General features: G+C 41.4%; 1 protein-coding gene and 1 long non-coding RNA gene across 3 annotated transcripts in view; one reads left to right on the top strand and one right to left on the bottom strand.

Moving 5' to 3' along the window:
• Positions 1–1,490: 1,490 nt before the first annotated feature.
• kank3 (KN motif and ankyrin repeat domains 3) overlaps positions 1,491–21,035 on the top strand; it is a 21,671-nt gene continuing 2,126 nt past the window's right edge. The window contains exons 1-10 of one of the 2 annotated variants that reach the window (XM_088313060.1): positions 1,491–1,607; positions 13,629–13,697; positions 14,215–14,300; positions 14,663–16,438; positions 16,727–16,835; positions 16,929–17,150; positions 17,233–17,323; positions 17,561–17,780; positions 18,540–18,686; positions 19,756–19,952. In XM_088313060.1, the coding sequence (XP_088169186.1) occupies positions 14,264–14,300; positions 14,663–16,438; positions 16,727–16,835; positions 16,929–17,150; positions 17,233–17,323; positions 17,561–17,780; positions 18,540–18,686; positions 19,756–19,952 (2,799 nt within the window). In that variant the 5' untranslated portion in view covers positions 1,491–1,607; positions 13,629–13,697; positions 14,215–14,263. Of the gene's footprint in view, positions 1,608–13,628; positions 13,698–14,214; positions 14,301–14,662; positions 16,439–16,726; positions 16,836–16,928; positions 17,151–17,232; positions 17,324–17,560; positions 17,781–18,539; positions 18,687–19,755; positions 19,953–21,035 lie in introns of those variants that run through there. The other variant, XM_088313061.1, reaches the window with a different exon arrangement.
• The window catches only part of LOC148324265 (uncharacterized), a 24,640-nt gene continuing 23,148 nt past the window's right edge, over positions 19,544–21,035 (bottom strand). Inside the window, exon 4 of the long non-coding RNA XR_015846305.1 lies at positions 19,544–19,974. This is a non-coding gene — a long non-coding RNA (uncharacterized LOC148324265). The remainder of the gene's footprint in view (positions 19,975–21,035) is intronic.

Raw genomic sequence — 21,035 nt, 5'->3', positions numbered from 1 at the left:
CTCATTCATTTACTGGCTGTCCTCTTATTTCTGTCAGGTCACATTGACCTGCCAAACCCTGCATTGTTCCTCAGTAGGCCACAGGAGAGACAAAATTTCCTTTTGGAAAAAGTTTGCAGCCAAACTCAAGCACGCTTAGTGTTTGAGTCACTCTATGGAGACAAAGTGCACTGATTGGGAATGAAAGTGTTGTGGTGACTTGAAAATATTTGGTTTTCTCACATTTTATAAACATGCAGCACATTTCAGACTTTGTGAATACTATTATTGTTGGTGGAGTGCTGAACATATGCCTTGAGAGTATGTGCCTTGGAACTTTTTGGAGACCACTTATAAGACAAAATCTGTATCGTGTGTCACATGTATTTGTCACGATAAGACAAGAAAACAAGTTGAAAATACAGAATGGATTACGTTAAGATAAATGGCTAAACAAAGAAAACCCCCAAAAACATGCTCATCTTTTTAAACAAATTACATTAATTCCATAACAACGGAGAGAAACCGTGCTTTTGATTTATCGTTAGTTGGATAGCTGAGCTTCATGTGCCCTTCCATGAAAATGTTCACTGTTACCTACATGCACATCTGTATGTTCCATATCACCAATTGTAATGAATTATCTTCACCCAGGTATCACTTTCTTATTAATAAGTAAATTATTATTTTTTTATTTTTTATTTTGGTGGTAAAAATGCAATGCGTCACAATAGAAATACTGTTTGCCTTCCTTTGTTTTGTTTTTTTTTAATATGACGAGCAAGAGTGTTGATTCTTGATTTCATGCTCAAAATTCTAAGTATAAAGCAACAGCGCTCTCTGCTGGAGCAGTGACAACACTGCAGTTGGCAAAGGAACTTAGGTAAGTATTGAGATGAGGATGCAATGTATTTTCAATGAAATGTTATTAATCTTTAAAAAAGACAGCTCTTATTATAAGTCACAGTGTTTACATAAAAGCTTTGGGGTTCAAATAAAAACTTAAATCATCAAATAAATTCACAATAGCATTACAATTGTAACTACAGCAAACTTTGATCGTCCATTTGCAGATTTTACATAGTGACATATACCTTAAATAAACTGATCTAATCTGTATTTTTGTGTGACTGAAATTACAGACACAGGAGTGTTTGAATTATTATTATTATTATTCTAATGAGAACATCACTGAGAGCAGACAATGCGAGCGCAACAATTCGAACTCCCGCAAATACACTTTGAGCAACTATAACCTTAATTTATTTAACCATATGAATTAATTGATAGAAAACATTGGTTCATGCATATTTGCGAGGGCCACTAACATAGGAGGGAGGAAATACTACTTCATTGATAGGACATTTGACATTTTGTAAACACCACTGGGTGTACGTGAACGTAGTTTTATTCATCTATTTATTTTTAATTTATTAGCGCTCCGATCATTTTATTTTGAAAGTCTCAATCGGAAACGCGTACCCTCTCGCATCATTCGACACTTAAATTGAACTTTTTCAGGGGAATGGGAGTTCTCTTTCTTTCCCCCTCCCGAAACGTTCCTTGCTCACCGAGAGAGGCATGAGCAGTCCCAGTGTGACGATCCGACCCTGGAGAAAAGTCAGAAGGTAAGCAAGCGCCGCAGGGCTCTTTTAGCACACATCGATACGCAAAATTGATTGATTGGCTGCCTGCTCTCGAATTAGAAGTTCCATTTACTTGTGATCGTGAACATGATTCCAGACTCGCAACTACTGGAAAAAAAGTTTTCCGTAAGTTAAACTATGCACGATTATGTTTACTGTAAATGCTTCACATTCGTGCTTGCAATGTTATGCGTTGTTTTGTTTACAATCCTTTCCAAATCTTAACCCATCGTCAGTGCTGAAACCATCGAAATCCTAATAATTATTTTCTTTTTTAAATTGTAAATTAATATTTGGAAACGAATTGTTTGGAAATATAATTTATAAGCTTGTTTTTCTCGGCTGATTTCACTCAGCAAACATCTGAAGCAGCCCAAACGCAGCATTCTCACCTACAGAACTTCTCTTGACAGATGTGTTGGTTGCTCTCTGATGCGATCTTGCTGCTAAGCCGCTGTTAATATGTCAAACGTATGACGTTTGTTGAATATTCAGCAATGGTATCATGGCATTTGATTGTGTTGTTCTGCAAATGCAAGCAGATCTCATCATATGCAAGCAACGCACGTCAACAGCTTTGGGGATCTGATGGCAGCTTCCTGATTATGGAATTCTGGAAGTGAGAAGCAAATGTAAAAATATATCTAGTGCCTCAACGGTAACATCATCCACCGCAAACCTTGTTGCTGCAGCCTTCTGCAAAATACGTTTAATCTCCTTGTTTTTCGTGGTCTTGAAGAGCGTAAATGGCCCACTATTTTCATAATTTCTGGTGTTTTGAGTGTTAACACAGTAAAAGGATGAAAGGGTGTGACCTTTTTTTTTTGATGACCTCAGGATTGTGTTTTGGTTTTATCAGGCCATCAGTACAAATAGGTCAGGATTTTGGCACCCTATTGCTGCACTGGTTGATTACCGCGAGATGTGTCCAGGTGACCATAGTAACATTTGCACTGACAGAATCAAAATGACATCCAGATTAGAATGAACCAGTGTCTTGGTGGTTCTAGGAAAGGGTCCTGACGTCAACGTTTGGCTGTCAGACTTGGCTGTAGTGTTTGAAGACACGTTCCGTTGAATGTGATGATCAGTGTCTCTAGTGCAGGGGTCACCAAAATCCGGTCCTCAAGGGCCCCCTCCTGCATGTTCCTGGAAGATGACCTGATATATGGAATGCGAGATTTCTGTTTGTTTAATAGATAATTTAAATATATGTATCCATACATTTTATGTGGCACCAAGTCAGAAGTTGTTCAAACCAATTAACTAAAACATGTTATTATTGACTTTAAGAAAATTGAAAAATATTTTCCGGCTGATACCAATTGCCGAAAATCATGTGATCAGCCCAGATTTGGCATTGGAGGTTCCACCACGCAGTGTTGACCAGAGCAATTTAATGTGAGAGGAGACATTCAGAAGCTTGCTGGAGTTCTACTTTAAGTACCGTACGTATGACGATCCAAACAACATTGTTCTGTTCCCTCGGGCGTCTTTATGCAACCGTACCTTGAGCTTTGACTTATTTCCGCGGCGCTTCAAATAGACCCTCTGTAAGTTTAGTCAGACGTGTCAGCAGGCCAGCGGAGCTCTCTGGTTCTGCAACAGACAAACACCGCTCCACAAACCCGCTCCTCTAGTGTCTGCAGGCGACGAGGCAGACTTCATTTAATCAGATGCTATTAAATTTAGCTCCTCGGTCATGCAATGTCCTGATGCTTGATCAAATGCATGCCGTTGATTTCCATTTTTAGCCCTATTATGAGTTAACGTTATCAGTCGCCTCGTGCAAATGTTGTCACGTAAGGTTTGAAAGGCTAGACTCAACAGCGTTTATTGCCTGCAATGGTTGCAAACCTCCTGCAAGGCTAAACCTGCATTTTTTAATTAGCAGGGTATCGCATGGTTTAAAGGAGACCTTTTGCATTCAAAACAGTCCGCAAGTATCTTCATAAAATGTGCTTTCAGTTAAAATAGACTGTGGATAAAGAATTACAGGATACACCCAGTTGCGGTTGATATGCAATGCATGCAATCGGACAAGCTGTCGTGACGAGCTGAGGGCTTTTACTTCTATCCCAGAGTGTGAAGAAAACAACGAAAACTAAATTGTATTTTCACTCGTGCGGGCAGCACTTTGTCACCAAGCTGTCGAAATACACGTCAAATAGTTTAATTCGTGTCACAGATCGGGGCATGTGGCACATACAGTGCACACATTGCCGAAAACATTGACCCCCTGCCCCAAAGTTTATAATTTAGCTCCATGTTTATATTTCTGTGCTGGCTATCGCAAGCTAGTGCTAATAACACTGTTAGCTAATGTTACTCTGTGCTAACACTGCGGCTCTGCTTATACCTTTTGACTTTAGCATGATTGTACGATGTCGTCCATCAGTCATACTTTAAAATATCAAATTTTTACCTTGTCTAACTACCAAGTCATGGGCAAAGAGTGTGGAGGCTGTTTGAGCCTGAAAAAAAAAAACACCATTGGCAATTACACAACCCAGAAAAGTCAGAATGCGTTGCAACTGTGTGTCCTTTTATATTGAGTAAAAAGGGGTGAGATAAGTGAGTGTCGAGTCTGTAACTTCATACCCCTGTCTCACCATTCCGGCATTTACTTTTCATTTCATGCAGTCGTCGTCAACTGAATGGTACGCCATCACAATGTTGGCATGCTAATATGTTCCCCAATTCCATGTCTGTATTTTTTTATTGTTTTAACAGAACGATGACTCTGGAAAAAAAAAAAGTGTATAACTCTTTACTTACACAGGCTATGTAAAAATAATTCTCAAGAAACAACAATGAACTGAAAGTCACGTTGTTGAATCATGTACCACAGAAGTAACCGAATAGTTCTTTGATGTATTGATTAATCGCTTCATTTTCTTAGAACAATGGCTCCAGGAAGAACACAGTTAATGCACGCAGTGCGGGACAATCAGGGCCAGCATAAATATTCAACAGTGGAACTGAAGCAGCCGTTGAGGATGTGGTGGTCTAAGTACACCCTATTATTTACTGACGTCACTAATGCTCAAGTAGTTCTATTAAAAAAAATAATAATCTGTTGTTCTTTGTTAGCCAGTTGATGTTTTTGATCCCAAGATTAGGTAGAAAATTCCCCACAATCATTTAGTCCATTCTGTACCCTTTTCTCCTCAACTTGAGTTGATGGTGTGATATCAGATACGTTTTACAGCTTCACCACAGGCTTGGAATAAATGTGATTCAGCTTTTGATTTTCCTGTGGCATTCCAATTCTGTTACGATTTGAGTGTATGAAATCGCTTCAGAGCTTTGTGGAATTCTAATTGTGTTAGCCTCTTGTTAGCAGTAATGTGTTACGCATTGGCGCTCGTACAAAGTGGGCTGCAGATTTATTTTCTTATTACCCACTGGAAAGTCTTGTTTGGCCATTTGGAAAGCTTTGCCTTGAGGCCCAAATGGCAGCATCAAAGTGTGTGTTAATGTTAATTTCTAAATGTTATAATAGGGCGGCTTATAATGTATTACACGGTGAAATTGGGATTTTTATGAAGCAGCTTTATTTTAAGCTCTTTATTATAATACAAGGGGGAAAAGGTCAAACGTCTGCTTGGCCCGATCACGCTTTGTGGTTAGATGACTGTCAACAAGGCATGAGAAAACTATTAAATGAGGATAATGATACAAAATGTAGTTCACAATGTGTTCAACTTGATGTTCAGCACTTTAGTCAAACAGATTACTGGTTTATATTAAACGCAAAGGTTTTCTAAAACATTGAGTTTCCTTTCATTTCATGTCATACTCTGTTTCAAAATGCTCCCTCAAATCTGGGCCAGTTATTGACTCCGCGTCCGTGCTCTGATAGCGAGGCAGTTGCGTTCCATGAAGTGAAAGCATCAAGAAGATCCTTCCGCAAAGTCCTTTATATTCATCGCCTTGGCAAAAACCCGAGTATGGAGTCATACCGTAAGCCTCTCCCGCGGCAGGCAGCCACTGGCGAACTCGTTCCTCTGGATTTGCAAATTTCACTACTTGCAGCTTTGTAGTCTGCAGAATATGATTCTATAAAGGCATTTGTGTTCAGTCGTTCTCAGTTGTCTTTATAAGGAGTAGGACATATATGCACATAAGTCTAGAGGGCCCTCTTGTGGCTGTCTGTGAAATTGTTTTTTTTTTCCAGTGTACAAGTCGCTCCAGAGTATAAATCGCAGGACAGCCAACCTAGGAAAAAAAGTGTGATTTATAGTTTGCAAAATACGATAATCTAAAATCAATAAATTCATTTTGTGTAACCAGACAAAATGTCTACAAAAAAACTTAAACATGGGGACTTTGTGGCTACAGTAATTTGTACTGTATAGCCAAGCTGTTGTTGTTGAGACCTTGGGGTGTATTTTGAGGCGCAGCACAGTTTAGAAGTATTTACAACTGTCTGGAAGCTAAGTATCTTGGAAAGTATTAAAATAAACAGCGGTGCTCATGTTGATAAGAATGCGGGAGCATGTTGGGTGATACTTGATGCTGACTGGTGTTTGTTTAATAGTTGTTGGACACACTTCAGGTGAGGGATTGAGCCATTGGAGTTATTTATAGGAATTATTTTAGCTTCATGGTAATTTTAGCGACATGATGCCGTCTGATCTCTGAACTCGACAATAGTTTACATTTAATAGCTTTGTTGCGTGTGTCTCTCTTCTGCTGTGTCCACACCAGGCTAAAAATACTAAATAGATAAAAATGTTGGGATTGAGGATAAGACATTCATCTACTGCTCGGTGTCAGGAAAGACACACAGTAACCATACAGTGACACACACACTTTCACATAGTTGTTGGTTGTAATGGTGGAGTGTGAACGGATTTTTGCGGAGTAAATCACTTTCAGTAAACCAAAGCCTTGTGGTTGGATCCCCAAAAAGGTTCTATCCCAATGGGACCACTTTCTTGTTGGAAGAACAAAACCACGACTGCTTTTAGAAACTGTGGTCCCACAAACACATTTTTATTTTTTTAAATCAATAAAGTTTGCATTTACATGGACAGTAATACGCTTATAACACTGACATTTACACAGACATTTAGGATGACCTTAAACCTCATTGAAATATTATTTGCTTCTTGTCTCAATCAAATTATTGCCTAACACGTAGGGCCCTATTTTCGTCCAGAGCGCAAATCTAGCGCAAAATGCAGTCTAACTGTGCATGAGTGTAGTTTTGTTTCTTTTAGTATTTCCATAGGTCGAATTGGTTCTGTGAATTAATTTCTCCAATGAATCAGAGGGATTGTCCCAGGCTGTAATCATTAAAATTGAAATCCGATGACGTCCACCGGCGCTCAACCTGTCTCCAGAAAATACACCTAAATTGCGTTATGCCACCTGTCCACAGAGTTAGACGTTTTTTTTCCATGTCGAAAATTTTCAGATGCGACAGGAACACCCAGTGAGCCTTAGCTTGCCTACCAAATTGACTAACACGCCGAGCTAGACCATTGCCCCGGCATGAAAATGACGCTGCGCCCATTTTTACGCCAAGCAAAGATTACTTTCTGTTACCAAATTGTTGGACGAGTCATGGCAAGGCAACTCCATGCAGCCGAATGCCACGAGAGGCACAACACTTCCCCAATCATGGTCGACTGGACTTGCGCTGGCACAAAAAATATTTTAAAAACATTCAATTGCACCAATCTTACTTTCTTACTACAATTTTTGCAAGGTGAACATGAGTACATGTCATTGGCTTTTTCACGTCATCTTTCTCTGTTTTGGTTTTAATGGCAATTAATGAGAGCATTTCTAACATGGATGAAGACAAGATGACTGGAAATGAAAATATTTCTCACAGAGGAGGAATTGCTACATTGGATGTAATAAAGTTCTTGAGGGAAATGGGGATAAAATACATTAAAGCATGTTCTGAAAAATAACTTTAGAATATTTGCTAAGTGTGTGCAGTTTTCAACTTGAACATTTCCTTCAGAAAAGCCTTTTTGTTCATTGGCTCCGAATGGAAATGTGTCGCTTGTGGAAAAGCTTCCCTGCCAGATGAAGTCATTTATGAAGGCTGGACTAGGTTTTAATAGTGCGACGTCAAAGAACTCAAAGCCAACTCAACCATTCTCATATTTACATTTTATTCATTTTTTTTTTTTCTATTTCAATCAGAATTTGATTCTTATGATTTAATCTGACTGTGTCAGCGAAAAAAATCCATCAGCTCCATTTAATGAGCAAGATAACATAAAAGATTGAAATAAGAACAGAATAGCTCATATTTGTTTGACGTCCCAGTTATAACTGACTTTTACCATCGTGTGTTCATCCTGGCTGTCCGCGACAAAGGAAAAGCCAACACAAAGGTCAAACGAAACGAGAAAACAAGAGAAGGTAACATTTGCCTTTTCTTTCCGTCTGTCTGCTTTTGTTTAGTCTGCTCACAAACCTTGACGTTTGCAGCAAACTGTTGAGGGTCAACACAGTCGAGACAAATCTCTTCCAGATTGCTGCCTGTTCCGATGAATCAAACGAGCTAAAAAGTTAAACTCGTTAAACAACCAATTGGGAACATAAGTAGTTTGCATATTATCTGACGTCAGAACACCAATTAGACGTTGACTGAATTAGTCCATTCTGGGAAATTGAATTACAAAGTACATTACTTTTCTTTTTTTTTTCTTTTTCTACTGTGATCATTTCCACAGTGGCAAAGGTGTGTACTTGAGATGTCTCCACAGCACCTTGTCATTATTCCAGCCCTTCCACCAAAGACGTGCTGCAGTGCTATAATTGTCGCAAGTGAAGAAAATAACACATTTCTGTTGTTCCGAAGCAGAAAATGCTGCTGCCATCTGCTCCGTTTCCGTAGATGTAAGATCTTTAAACACAAGTCTGGTGAGCTCATACCTGAGTCAACACAAGACGTTTGACTTTTGGTGTGTGCTCGCGAGGAAACACAAAGAGCTGAGGTGAGGGGTGAAAATGTGAGAAAACAACCACCTGCAAGGCTTGAATGTTTATATTTCCATTTCAGTAGTGATGATGATTACGTTTGAGCACAAGCCTGTGAGTGTGTGAAGGGAGAAGCAGGTGTGCTCGTTCCGAAATGCTAAGTGACCTCACCGATGTTGTATTTGGGGGGGGGGGAACCCCGTTTGGAGAGGCCTGCTTTACTTCCGGGAGACTTTGAGCCTTCCAACATTGGGACGACTTTTGCTGTCTGACGGATAGTTGCTACTGAGATGCAAACTGAGAGCGCTTTGTACCCTTTTAGGATGAAAAAAAATATGCCAGGAACGCCATTGTTCTAAAAAATGTTGCTATTCTGAGAAATAATTTACGTCTTGTCAGCTTTGGTTCCTGCGGTAATACCTTTTTTCGAATATCGCAACTTGGATCAAAAGCCACAATGCTGCTTCGTCCACTCGCAGCGCTTCCGCTGGAGCCTTTTGCCTCATTCACACGAACACAAATATAATTTTCATCCTTGAAATACACACGCCATTTTAGTACATTGGTTAAATATTTTGGCAGAATCAAACAGCTTGTTAGGGGTCGGGAAGCTATGTATTACTTTTCTTGCCTGGATGGATATATTTGACTTTCTGCAAGTGTGAGATTCAGAATAACAACAACAAAATATGATGCTACACCGACATCTTGTCACACACACCTCAAATTGAGAATGTTTTAAAAGTGTGTTGCCAAAGTATGCTCCACAATTTGAAGGCTATTTTATAGTTTCTGTCATGTGCCCTGAGAATCATCATCATCTTCATTCCCCCCCCCCCCCGAGTGAAAGTACTCTTAAGTATTGACGCGACTTGAACTTTTCAGCTCCTTTCCAGTCATCCCCCAAAGAAAGGGAGAAAATCACCTTTTTTTTTTTTTGTCTAAATGAAAGTCCTTAACTCACTTCAACATCAAGATGACACAAGTTACACAATTTCTTTGCCCTGAAAAAAAAAATCACCTACACTTGAATGCAGAATGAGAAACACTCGCAGGATAATAGAACTTGTGTTCTCAAACACTCTCACCAAACACTGATCAACTTCATTCGACATTATGAATCTGGACGCAGTTGTGAGAAAAAGAACAGGCCTTGTGCTACGAGAGAAAAACAACGAGGCCTCACAAAACGCGGTGAGAGTGTCGCCACCAAAGAGGCATAAAGCCTCATTGTTGAGCCACAATGTGCTCGATTGTGCTTGTTGGACAATCTGGAAGGAAAAGGGAGGGCCTGCATGCGACGTTTCGAGTCAACCTGACTGGTAGACGTGCACACACATGATGTGCGCAGAATGAACGGGAGACAGGAAGTAGCTCGTCGTCGTCGTCTTCAAACGTGTACCGTAACTAGAATGAGGTGACAGTGGACTGTACGTGATGATGAGCCGTCAAACGTTGGAGCCAAGCTTCGTGCGACCTCTCTGTCATGATGGTGTGTGTGCGTGTGTGTGTGTGTGTGTGGTCATGCTGGCTCTAATTGTTCAGCGCTCACTCGTTTGCTTGTCTTTTCTGCAGCGTTTTCCTGCTGCCTTCAGGAAGCAGCTTTCAGGACGGCCCGATGGGCTTCCTGCCCACTCCTCCTCCTTCTGCCAAACACGCCAGCACTTCCACCCGGATTCGAACTGGGAGACAATGGCAGGTCTCCTGCAGGGGCAGGGAAGGGTGGGCGGGAGTATACGAGTGGGATTTATTAGGGGAAAAAGTGGCCTTCCCTTCAGGAAACTGCATATTTGTGTCAAAGCAGCGCCAGGCGCCTTTGCTGTTGTGGATTTACATGTCTAAAGACATGAATTAAATCTCCTTCGAATGAATTCCAGATCCTCACCTTCATGAGGGATTACAATTGGGATAACATGGATTTCGGTTTAAAAGATTTTATGAGAGTGAAGGACGAGCCGACGGGTGGTATTTGTTGTTGGACATAAATAAATTAATTTAACTTTGTGGTTATAAATGGTTTATTTTTGGATTGATCGTGATTTGCGTGCAGATTAGTGCCTGCGAGGTTTTTCATGTAAAACAGCCAAGTGAAACAAGCGGTTGCCTGTTCAGGAGGAGGACATGAGCTTTCAGTCCCCCCCACCCCTCGCCAGGGTCGCACTTTTGCCCTGACGTCTCTTTTTCGGGAAAAAGGGGCGGTGTGGGGAAATGAGGTCATTGTTGCAAAACATGATCCTGAGACCCAAAGCAGCACATTTCCTCTTCACTGAAAATGTGGACAACTCTTTTTGCCTGATTCCATCTCTGTGAGGACGCGGGACTGTGCAGCTCATCACATATTCCCACACCGCCTTTGAGGGGAAAATATGAAACTGCATCAAATGGCTGCTCTTTATTGGCTATGTCATATGGCATTTATTCTTGTAAAACTACTAATTCAATAAATCTGCTAGCCTAGCTGTAAATCTCATTTTCCCCTAGGCTGAATGAATATGATTATTCCATTGTGAAGATAGTCCAGATGAACTAGTCGGCTAAATTGAGCGTTCATGCAAGCGGATTGCTTTCTGTTTGCAACAGGTGTAAAAGTGGTGGAGGAAGAAAGTTTGGTGCTTTAAAAGGGAAGTCAACCCTCCTCAAATTCTTTGCAATATGTGCCCTCACTCGTCTCAACATTTTGGCATTCCAAAAACGTTTACGTCAGCAAAAAATGTCTTTCTGTCCCCATTGTCTCAGATTTTGCCTCCGTCTCCTCGTTTGTCGATTGCTCCTGCATTTCAGACGCTGTATTTATGTTGTCCCAGAATGCACAAAAGTAACCGCGTGATGATTTAGCACATTTGGTAGATCAGCTTCCACAGCGGTTTAGCCATCAGGTTTTGCAGACGCACCCCTTTTAATAAATTCAGCCTTGCTGTTTGTCAGCAGTGCTTCTGCTGCTTGTAGACAAGTAGTGCACACTCATACTTTAGCTTCAATTGCTTCAAGAAACAATTGCAATAATAAAATCTGCACAATCAACAAAACTTTGCTACAATTAACTAACTAATCTGTTATTATGCCCATCACTATTAAATACTATGGTCATCTCCATAGATGAGCTGATTAATACTATTTGTTCAAAAGACTAAAAGTGTTTACTTTTAGTTTTAAAAAAAAAAAAGTACATTTTTGTGTGTACTGCCTATATATTTAAACATTTTTGGGGGATTTTCACTGGCTTAATTTAAGGCTGTCCAACAAATGTGAGTATACAATTGAGTGAGTTTGTGTGTGTTTAACTACTCACAGCTCAGGGTGTCGAGGGAAAGAATGCAGCTTGACCATGCGCCCTGTAATTTGCTGCCTCTCATCAAATCAGGCCGGAGTGTGTGTGTGAGAAGAGTAACAACTGTCATATGAGATGAGGATGGCAAATAATTTGTGGTGGTGAAAAGAGAAAATTCTTAAATGCAATGAATGTCACTTAAGGAAGTTAAACATGAATCAACAAAAAAAGCTTTGGAATTGAAGAAGAAAAAAGCAAAGCAAAAAAAAAAAAAAAACTAAACAAACATGCTAGCTTTTATTTTTGGGCTTTTTTTTCCTTCCTGACAAAATCCACCCATTTTCAAGGTTTTATTGTTATTCATTGTGTGCTTACTGTGTACAGTGGATGCAAAAAGTCAACACACTTCGGCTCAAATGCCAGATTTGTGATATTAAAAAAAAAAAAAGATTAGATGATTTTTTTTTTTAGGAAAATAAATCTCAGGAATTATCACAATAAATGTTCGCATTGTTGATGTTTTTTTTTGCCATGGATATAAAAATATTAGTTGGACTTGACCAATTTGTGGCACCAATGAACAAACAAGTTACCTGAATCTGACCCAGTTTGACACGTTTACTGGTAAACTCATCAGTAACGCATGTTTGCGATTTAATGTTTATGTGATGTAATTGTCGCACTTTGTGGGAAAACAAACATGAAAACAAAGCAAAAGCACCAGTTTAAAAAAATTAATTGCTTCTGTCTGGTTTGGCCCAAAACACACGCCTCAGGTCTCACCACTGAAAACTGTGCGTGTGTGTGTGTTTGTGTGCATGTCTTGTTCTTTGTGCTCTGTACTGAGACAAGAAACAGACCAACACACTGAGTAGGAACAGTCAGTAGCTGATAAGACGATACGGCGCAGAGACCGCCAGAACTCCCATGTTTTAGTGTTTTCCCTGTCCACTGGGGACTATTTATGAATTAATCCACCATCAATCATTGCACATGAAGTCTTTTTGAGTGTCTTGTCTGTTGTGGGCTTTGTGGCTTTTACTTTGACAATAAACTGTCTGAGTTGACAGGTGTATATGTGTGTGTGTGTTATCAGAAGTCAGTCAGATACAAGGACGACTGGCGTGTTTCAACAGCAGGTTGTAGGAATGTGCCTGAGGCTATTAGGTAACGTGTGTGTGCGTGTGTGCGCAAATGTGTGTTTGAAGCTCAATGAATGACTGCATGTACTTGGGGTTCTGTATGTGAGATGTTTCTGAATGAGAAAGTCCAAATGCAGTCGTGGGGGTAGGTGCTGGTGAATGCACGGCAATACTTTATTTTAACATCCACTTTCTTTGTAATTCAAGCATATCAAATTACAGGTCAGTTCGACCGGTCGTAGTACAGTTTGGAACATCAGTCCTTAATCTGGCTCGTTTCTCCTGTTGGATTTCTTGATTTCCGCTTCTTACCTACATGAGCTTGGAGGGGCCGCGATTTCTGGGTTAGTCGTACAAGCCGTCTCTGTCTTCATGTTCCCTGTAACACTCTCCTCACTTAATTGAACTGAATTAGCATTAGCAATAGCCACAGTTTTGCTCACACCAGAAAATGAGTCACATGACATGTAGTTGGAGGAAGCTTGTTGAAGAAACATGTTTTTAATCTCGGATTATATATATTTTTTCTCGACATTTCTTTTAAACTCACTTATTCCAGGGTTGCACTGGACACAGTGAACTGAGCTCTTTGGTATCATTCTGTTGTCACTCACTCAGATTTGGCCTTTCCTTCTTTTGAAGGGTTGCGTTCAGCAGAGCAGAGGGAACCTGGACTCTATCTGCATGAATTCTACATTCGTCCTGAGCGAGGTAAGTCTGAAAGCATCAGCCATCGGTCTGCAGTTGACAATCAAGAGCCATGTTCAGCGCAGCCTTTGCCATGCATCGACTTGTATACCTGCAGTGGAATGCTATTATGTCCAGAAAGACTCCCAAGTAAGGAGGTCAGAGGATTGACACACTGTATTAGGTGATGTCATCGTATTGAAAAGCAAACAGTGTATAGGAGTTAAGAAAACATTCCATCCCTGCCGTGGATTTGGTTCAATTCAGTGACAGGCGCTGCGGTCACTTGAGCAGTGTGTTTTTATTTTACTTTACTGGTTCCCTGTGTAATAAAATGTGGATAGAACAGTTAACATTTGATTATCATGTAGACGCATCATACTGTAAAATTTACAGTAAGTAGGAAGAGTGTGTTTGCCTTCCGGGCACCATTTTTTTCCTTATAAATCAAAGTAAGTAGGGGAGTGTTTTGGACATGACATCAGTTTTGCTTCTTTGTCACTGATGACAAATGCATTCATGTCACCGTATGTTTTCTTAGCCAGGTGTTGTTTGAGGCTGTGCGTGCTGAAAGGCCCTCCACCTGAAAGATGACTCAGTCAGTGCAAGTTAACTCCAAGCTGCCTGGTAAGTTAATCAGAGCATGTTCTTCACTAGAATAATACAAAAAAAAAATGTCTTTCAGAATGCAAGATAGTCTTGTTTAAATTTAGAATAAGTCATTAGCTTGGAAATAGAAATAATCATTTTTCCTTAACATTCTTTTGTGAACAGTTTGCTGCTCTTAGTCATAAGCTTGATAACATGATGACGTCTAAAGGTATGGAGAACTGCAGATAAAATGTACTTCCCGCTAAGGATGGCTGGAGAGTTTGAGAAAGGCAAATTTATTCATTAAAATCGTAATTCACCAATCACAATTGGTGATTAAAAAAATCTCTCGTTTTGGATCTTATTAAGGTGTACTAAATGCTGAATCTTCCTCACAGATTTGGCCTCTCCGTTTCTCTACTCCAGTCAAGAGCAAGTTGACCAGCCGGCATCTTACTCTGTCCAGACGCCATATGGTTTCCAGCTTGATCTGGACTTCCTGAAATATGTGGAAGAAATAGAAAGTGGCCATAATATCCGCAGGGCTGCTGTCACATCTCGCCGTTCCGGACGGGGGCTCAAAACCTCTCAGAGATGCTTCGGGGGCCGCACCAGTGGTTGGACTTCCACCGAGTCTCTTTCGTCTCCTGCAAGTGAGGATGGCAGGGTGCCTCCGCTTCCGCCGCCAAGAAACCGCCTTGGCTCCGCACCCTGTGAAGTGCTTTCTCTATCCCCTGTGGCCCTCCTCAGCATCCCCCCACTGTCTGCCGGTGCCAAAGTACCACCCCCTCCCCCACAACGCAATCCGAGAGTTGAGCGAACGCTTCTTGAAACTAGCCGGCGGTTACAGCAGGAACAGAGTCATCATAATGGTGCTCGATTCCAGCTCGCAGATCCTCCCAAGCAGCTGTCCACCTCTGCGCCAACTCAGCCTCTGCCGAGCAGCTGGACTAAACCTAGTCCTCAAACCTCGGGACTCAGCACTCCTGCTACTGGCACTGCAGTGACTCCGGTGCCCCCCAGCCAATTGCAGACCGTTAGAGAGCAGATGGCTACAGCTTTGAAACAACTGAAGGAGATGGAGGAACGAGTCAAGGGAGTTCCAGCTCTTGAAAAAGAGGTGGCTGAGCTTCGTGTTGAGAAAGACATGCTGTTGTTAGCACTGCAGGAGAAGAAGGCAACCATGCACGTCATCCCTCAGCCACAGTTGGCAGAATCGTCAACGCAGACCACAGCATCCTCCCAATGCAGCCCTAATATCCAGAGTCGATTAGGTTGCCCAACCTCACCTGGTCACAAAGCCCATGGAAAATCTGAGGGACTGAAAAAACTTGCAGAGAAGTTTGAGGGGAAGGATGGATGTGCCGCAGAACTTTCATCAAAAGTTGTATTGAAGGCTCCCGGGAAGCCATCTGTTGATAAGAAATCCGTGGCGGTGGGAGATGATCAGCCTATCGACTCGGTGGTTTTCTATTACAGCCACGGTGTGAAAGATGCTGCCGAGGGAACGGAGCTCCATGTTTGTGAGAAAGCCACAGGAACTGAAAACAAAATGCTTCGTGAGGAAGGAACACGGGTCAGAGCCGAGACAGTGGACGCTGAGGTTTGGGTTATGGAGTCACTACTTGGGCTGACGTCAGAGGCGCAACGGGAGATGGACACCTTACAGGACACCATTAAATTCCAGCAGGAGTCCATTAGCAGCCTAGAGAGCCAGCTGAGCTTGGCAGACAAAGATCTGGGAACTCTCCGAGCACAGATTGAGGAGATGGCGTTAAAAGTCACGTTTGAGAAGGGTGTTCTTGCCAAACCAGATGCTAAGGATGCCCAGATGGAGACCACATCCCCTAGCCTGAGGGATGCTGCCGTTTTGTGCTGCCCAGCCGTGAAAGATGTATGCGTAGGTAACAGCTGTCCAGCACACCTGATCGAGCAAGGTGCCCAAACGGATGCCGTTACGTCGTCAGAAGAACCAGCATCTGTTGTAATGGCCACCACTGGTTGCCAGTACGAAAACATGATTGAAGACAAGTCCGAAGACCAGAAAGTTACCGTGTTAAAGAAGAGACAGTTGACCATAAATGATTATAAGATCTTTCCAGAGGAGGCTGTCAAAATGTCTGAGGAGAGAGAGGAAAACCAAGAGGACATGACGACACCCGACAACAAGACAGGTACCTTCACAAAAATGTAAAAGGAAAGCTTTGGTGTCTAATTAAAACAGCTCTACTAAAAACCACAGAAGTTATTTACCTTTTGTTGGCAACTTAAATATGTTTCTGCACGCTCTGCCAGTCTCCAATAAATAGCCAAATGCACACTTGGAGCAAATGAAAGCGAAAAGACATTCTGCTACCAGACGTTTCAATACATTACTATACATGCTAAACCAAACATGCAGCCAGTTTTGATTTATTCTAACTATTATTTTATATGATGCTTTCATATTTCATCCCGAGTAGAAGCAGGTATGCTGAAATCAATCATGAAGAGGAAAGATGGCAATGGCGCAGGTGAAAATCGCACAACAGGCAAGAAGAGCTTGCAGTTTGTTGGCATTTTAAATGGAGGGTGAGTGTCGCACTTCATGAATTGCTAAAGACGTCTTTACGATATCAGGTCAAGCGTGAATTACAGAGGTTTCATTGTGTTCGTCTTCATTAGGTATGAATCGACATCCAGTGAAGAAGAGGAAGAGGAGGAGGAAGAGGGAAGCTCCTCTGAAGGAAGTGGAGAGGAGGACTGTTTGGACAGCACGGAGGAGGAGGAAGTGGACGTGGAGGAAGAAACGTCTGAGGAGGAAAGAAACGTCAACCTGGATGAGAGCGACACCGACGAGGAAATGCTGAGAGCATCAAATGCGTCACCCGATGGCATCAAAGAGAAGTGTGTACTACAGTGTCCATTTCGATTCACCCGTCGCTCACGAGACCTTTCCCCAAACAATCAACTCTTTTGTTTGTAACAGGTTTGAACTGAGCTCCAAAATGCGTGAAGCTTGTCTGATTCTCAAGAATCACCTCAACGAGGACATCCAAACACTGAAGAGTAAGGAAGTGGTGCGTCCCTGCATGCTTCTTTGAACCATTTCAGTTTCTTTCTGTAATCAGTGCCGGAAGATGATGGAAGCGCTGTGACAGCATTTTGGAGAACTGAACTGCTGACAGGAAATTATTCTCTTAAGACCCAGTGGGTTGTTTTGGTAGTTCGGAACCATTCATGCACACACACGCGCAGATATTCCAAGCTATCAAATAGCATTCGGATGTAAGTTGTGTTGCCAAATGTACTCGCAGCTCGCCAGCACTCACATGGTCCAGCTCGAGTGGTTCCGCATTTCCAGCGCCAAAACGGCTCAGCCTTCGCGGGTCTCCGACTATCTGATGGCGTTCTCGGAGGTGTCTGCACTGCTGCTCGAGCACGTGGTCAACATGACCGATGGCAACGGCAACACCGCTCTGCACTATAGCGTCTCACACTCCAACTTTGGGGTCGTCGACCTGCTTCTGGACACAGGTCGGTGGTCACAGCACTCCATGTACTTTCACAATGATTCAATTTAAAAGTATAGCATTGTTAAAATAAATATTGTGACTAAATAAATCGATCTAAAATATGAAATTAAATTGTATTGTACTTCAAAATTAATCAAGATGAAATGTGCCGAACAAATCTGCTCCTCTTATTTAAAACATGTTTTAAGACACTGCATAGTTTGAACATTTAATTTGCATACCACTCGGGGAAGCACAAAAATAATTGAAAATAACTGATCCGCAGTCTTGACCAGTGATTCCTAACCTTTATTGAGCCTAGGCACTCAGTTTATGTAGTACAAATCTCATGGAATAATTATTGTCTTGAAGAATTTGCAAAAAAAAAAAAAAAAAAAAGAACTTATTCATTATTTCAATACATATACATTTTGAGACAGTTGGTGGTGTGACGTGATATTTTTCCAAAGGAAAATTGGTGCCTGGACATTAGTCTAGACTCCCGGCATGGCTCAACAATCTGAACTGCACTGCAGCGTCCTCTTGTGCAAGGTTGGGCAAACGTTTGTGCTCAAGGGCCACATTTGAGCTTCAAAATGGTCATTCGTGGAGTTGGCATTTTAAAACAAAAAAAAAAAAGTAAAAATATATTCAAAATTTAAACAATAAGTTTAATTTTGAAATAATTCTGTTCCTGACCGTGAATGTCATGACTGTAGATGAGCTTGTTTGCCCGTGTTCGCTGAGGAGCATCACTGAGCCGTCTGCCTACATATTACAGGCATGTGCGGCGTGGACAAGCAGAACAAGGCGGGCTACACGGCCATCATGTTGGCTGCGTTGTCCACTGTGAAGGAGGACGACGACATGTCTGTGGTCAAGAAACTCTTCAGCAAGGGCAACGTCAATGCCAAGGCCAGCCAGGCACGTGATCAGCAACTTTGTCTATTACACTCCGTTTGATGAATGGCATTATTAGCTGTCATCAAGATTTCAGCTTCTCCAGGAGTTTCAAGTTTACAACTAACGCTAATTACGAGGAGGTGAGAAGTTGTACGCTAAGTGATTAAAGTCAGTACGAGACATCTCTTCCGTCAGCGCGCCTGTCAGTTTCACCGGTCTGCATGTTCGTTTATCGTCAGTCTCTCTAAAAAAAAACTAAAGAAAAGACGGCATCCCAGTAGCATTTAAGATATTGACAGCAGAGACCGTTATGCTACGTGACCTTTCCACCACAAATGCTTCACATTGGCACGTATAAGGTCCATTGGTTCTACTAATATGTGTCGCGTCGTGTCACATATGAATCAATTATCTGTTTGGAGAATTAAATCAGGTTGTGAACTGCATCCAACATGCCCACAATAGGAAGTCATAAGACTGTCTGGCGTCACAGCCCGGATTTGAAATCCAATTACTGATGCTTGTTGCTCAGAGGAGTGCAAAACATCGCATGCTGTGAAACTTAAAGCTGACAGTCTATTTTTAATTTCCTTTGAATTAGACACATTTCCATTTGAGAGCTCATAAAATTGACATTTTAGAGAGGAATCATCCACTTATGAAGAACTTTTGTTGTCTGCTTTTTCACCACACTTCTCGTCTCTATGCTAAATCATTAATTGGACGCAGAAGACACGAGAACCTCCGAGATAAGAGAGACCTGCTTGTTTTTGGAAGGTCAATTTTTGAAATCACTTATCTAGTTCCGGCAGAGCAAATTGTCTTAACTTAAATCACCGCAGGCGAACAAACCAAACATAACTGCAAGCATAACTAAAACTGTCTACTTTGGTTTGCCTTTTAATTTCACTCATTCCCAACATTTGGCACAGTTATATTCCAGGATTGTATAAACAGAGACGTGCTGTTTTATTTGACCTGACTTGACAGTTATGCACCAGGTAATTTGTCGACCCAATGGCGGCCGATGTGCGTTATTATTTTTTTTTAAGTCCCTACAGGTGTGTAAAATGTCTTATTGTCTTTGCAGGCAGGTCAGACGGCGCTGATGCTGGCTGTGAGTCATGGCCGTCAGGAGATGGTGGAGGCGCTTCTGGAGTGCGGCGGTGATGTCAACGTGCAGGACGACGAAGGTTCCACGGCGCTGATGTGTGCCAGCGAACACGGCCGAGCTGAGATTGTCAAACTCCTTTTGGAGCAACCTGGTTGCGACATCTCCATCGTTGATAATGTGAGATATGCCTCCTTGTCCTCTGACAGACCAAAAAAAAAAAAAAAAGTTTGCACATTGCTAGTCAATCTGGTGACCCGTGATTGTGCTTGCTGCTAAATCTCGGTTCCCATTCTCCAAGCCTGGTTCGTTTTTAGGTCATCCCACCCCTGTGTTGTATGTAAATTTGAGCCCAACAGACCTATTGTGGAAATTTTCAAATGCGTATTCTCCTGGTCATCATTCTCAGTTGATTTTTCGATAAGTCATACCAAGAAAAAACTTCAAATATTAATTGATACACGTTCGTAAAATGATTGAATGTTCTCCCATCGGACAGTCAATTTTCTTTTAAAACGTTCATAGTTTATATTAGGAATATAAAAGCAAGTTATTTATTTAAATGCTATCTGAGGTGAGTTGTAAATCAGTAGAGTACCATTCCTGAACAATAGCCCAATTCTTATTTTTGAAATGTGCTCACCAGTGAACGCAATCTTTTATGCATGATCTCTCTGAGCTGCATCCATAAATAAACAAGAATGACGTAAATATTTTATAGATCCGTTTTTCGCATAGAGGACAGTGGTACCATTCATTTAGCCCCATAAAATTACAAAAAAAATCGGGGCATATAGAGGAAAAATGAACAAGATATTTGTGGTATTGTTCGATATCAAAAGTTTCCTGTAGATTTGCTTACTGCTGTGCAGTAAACAAGTGCAGACTGCCGGATCTGAGCTAAAATCACGTGACCATGTTAACATCTGTAATTTTGCTTCATCTGTTCTCAGGAAACAGCTTGTCAGAGTTTGTTCACTCGCTTCTTCTTTTTTTTTTTCAATGTTTTTATTTCCATTCTGGCAAGATAGGACAAAAATCCAATCACTTTGGTCTGTCTTGACATAACCCCTAATTGTGCTGTTGACAGGACACACAGTGAGTGACTTTAGTGCATTCAAGCATAACAAAAAACAAAAAAAACACCTAACGAATGCACGTGCTTTCATTCATGTGCATTAGTTCGAGATTGGTAAAACTGAAGATTTACCACATAACCCTTTCAATCAACCATACACTCAAACCCCAAACTTTTTTTTTTTT

The sequence above is a fragment of the Idiotropiscis lumnitzeri genome, chromosome 13 (genome assembly GCF_059441095.1).
Source record: "Idiotropiscis lumnitzeri isolate Australia: NSW breed Sydney's pygmy pipehorse chromosome 13, RoL_Ilum_1.0, whole genome shotgun sequence".
NCBI lineage: Eukaryota > Metazoa > Chordata > Actinopteri > Syngnathiformes > Syngnathidae > Idiotropiscis > Idiotropiscis lumnitzeri.
Note: the sequence above shows the minus strand (reverse complement) of the source record. Positions and strands in the feature narration are given on the sequence as shown.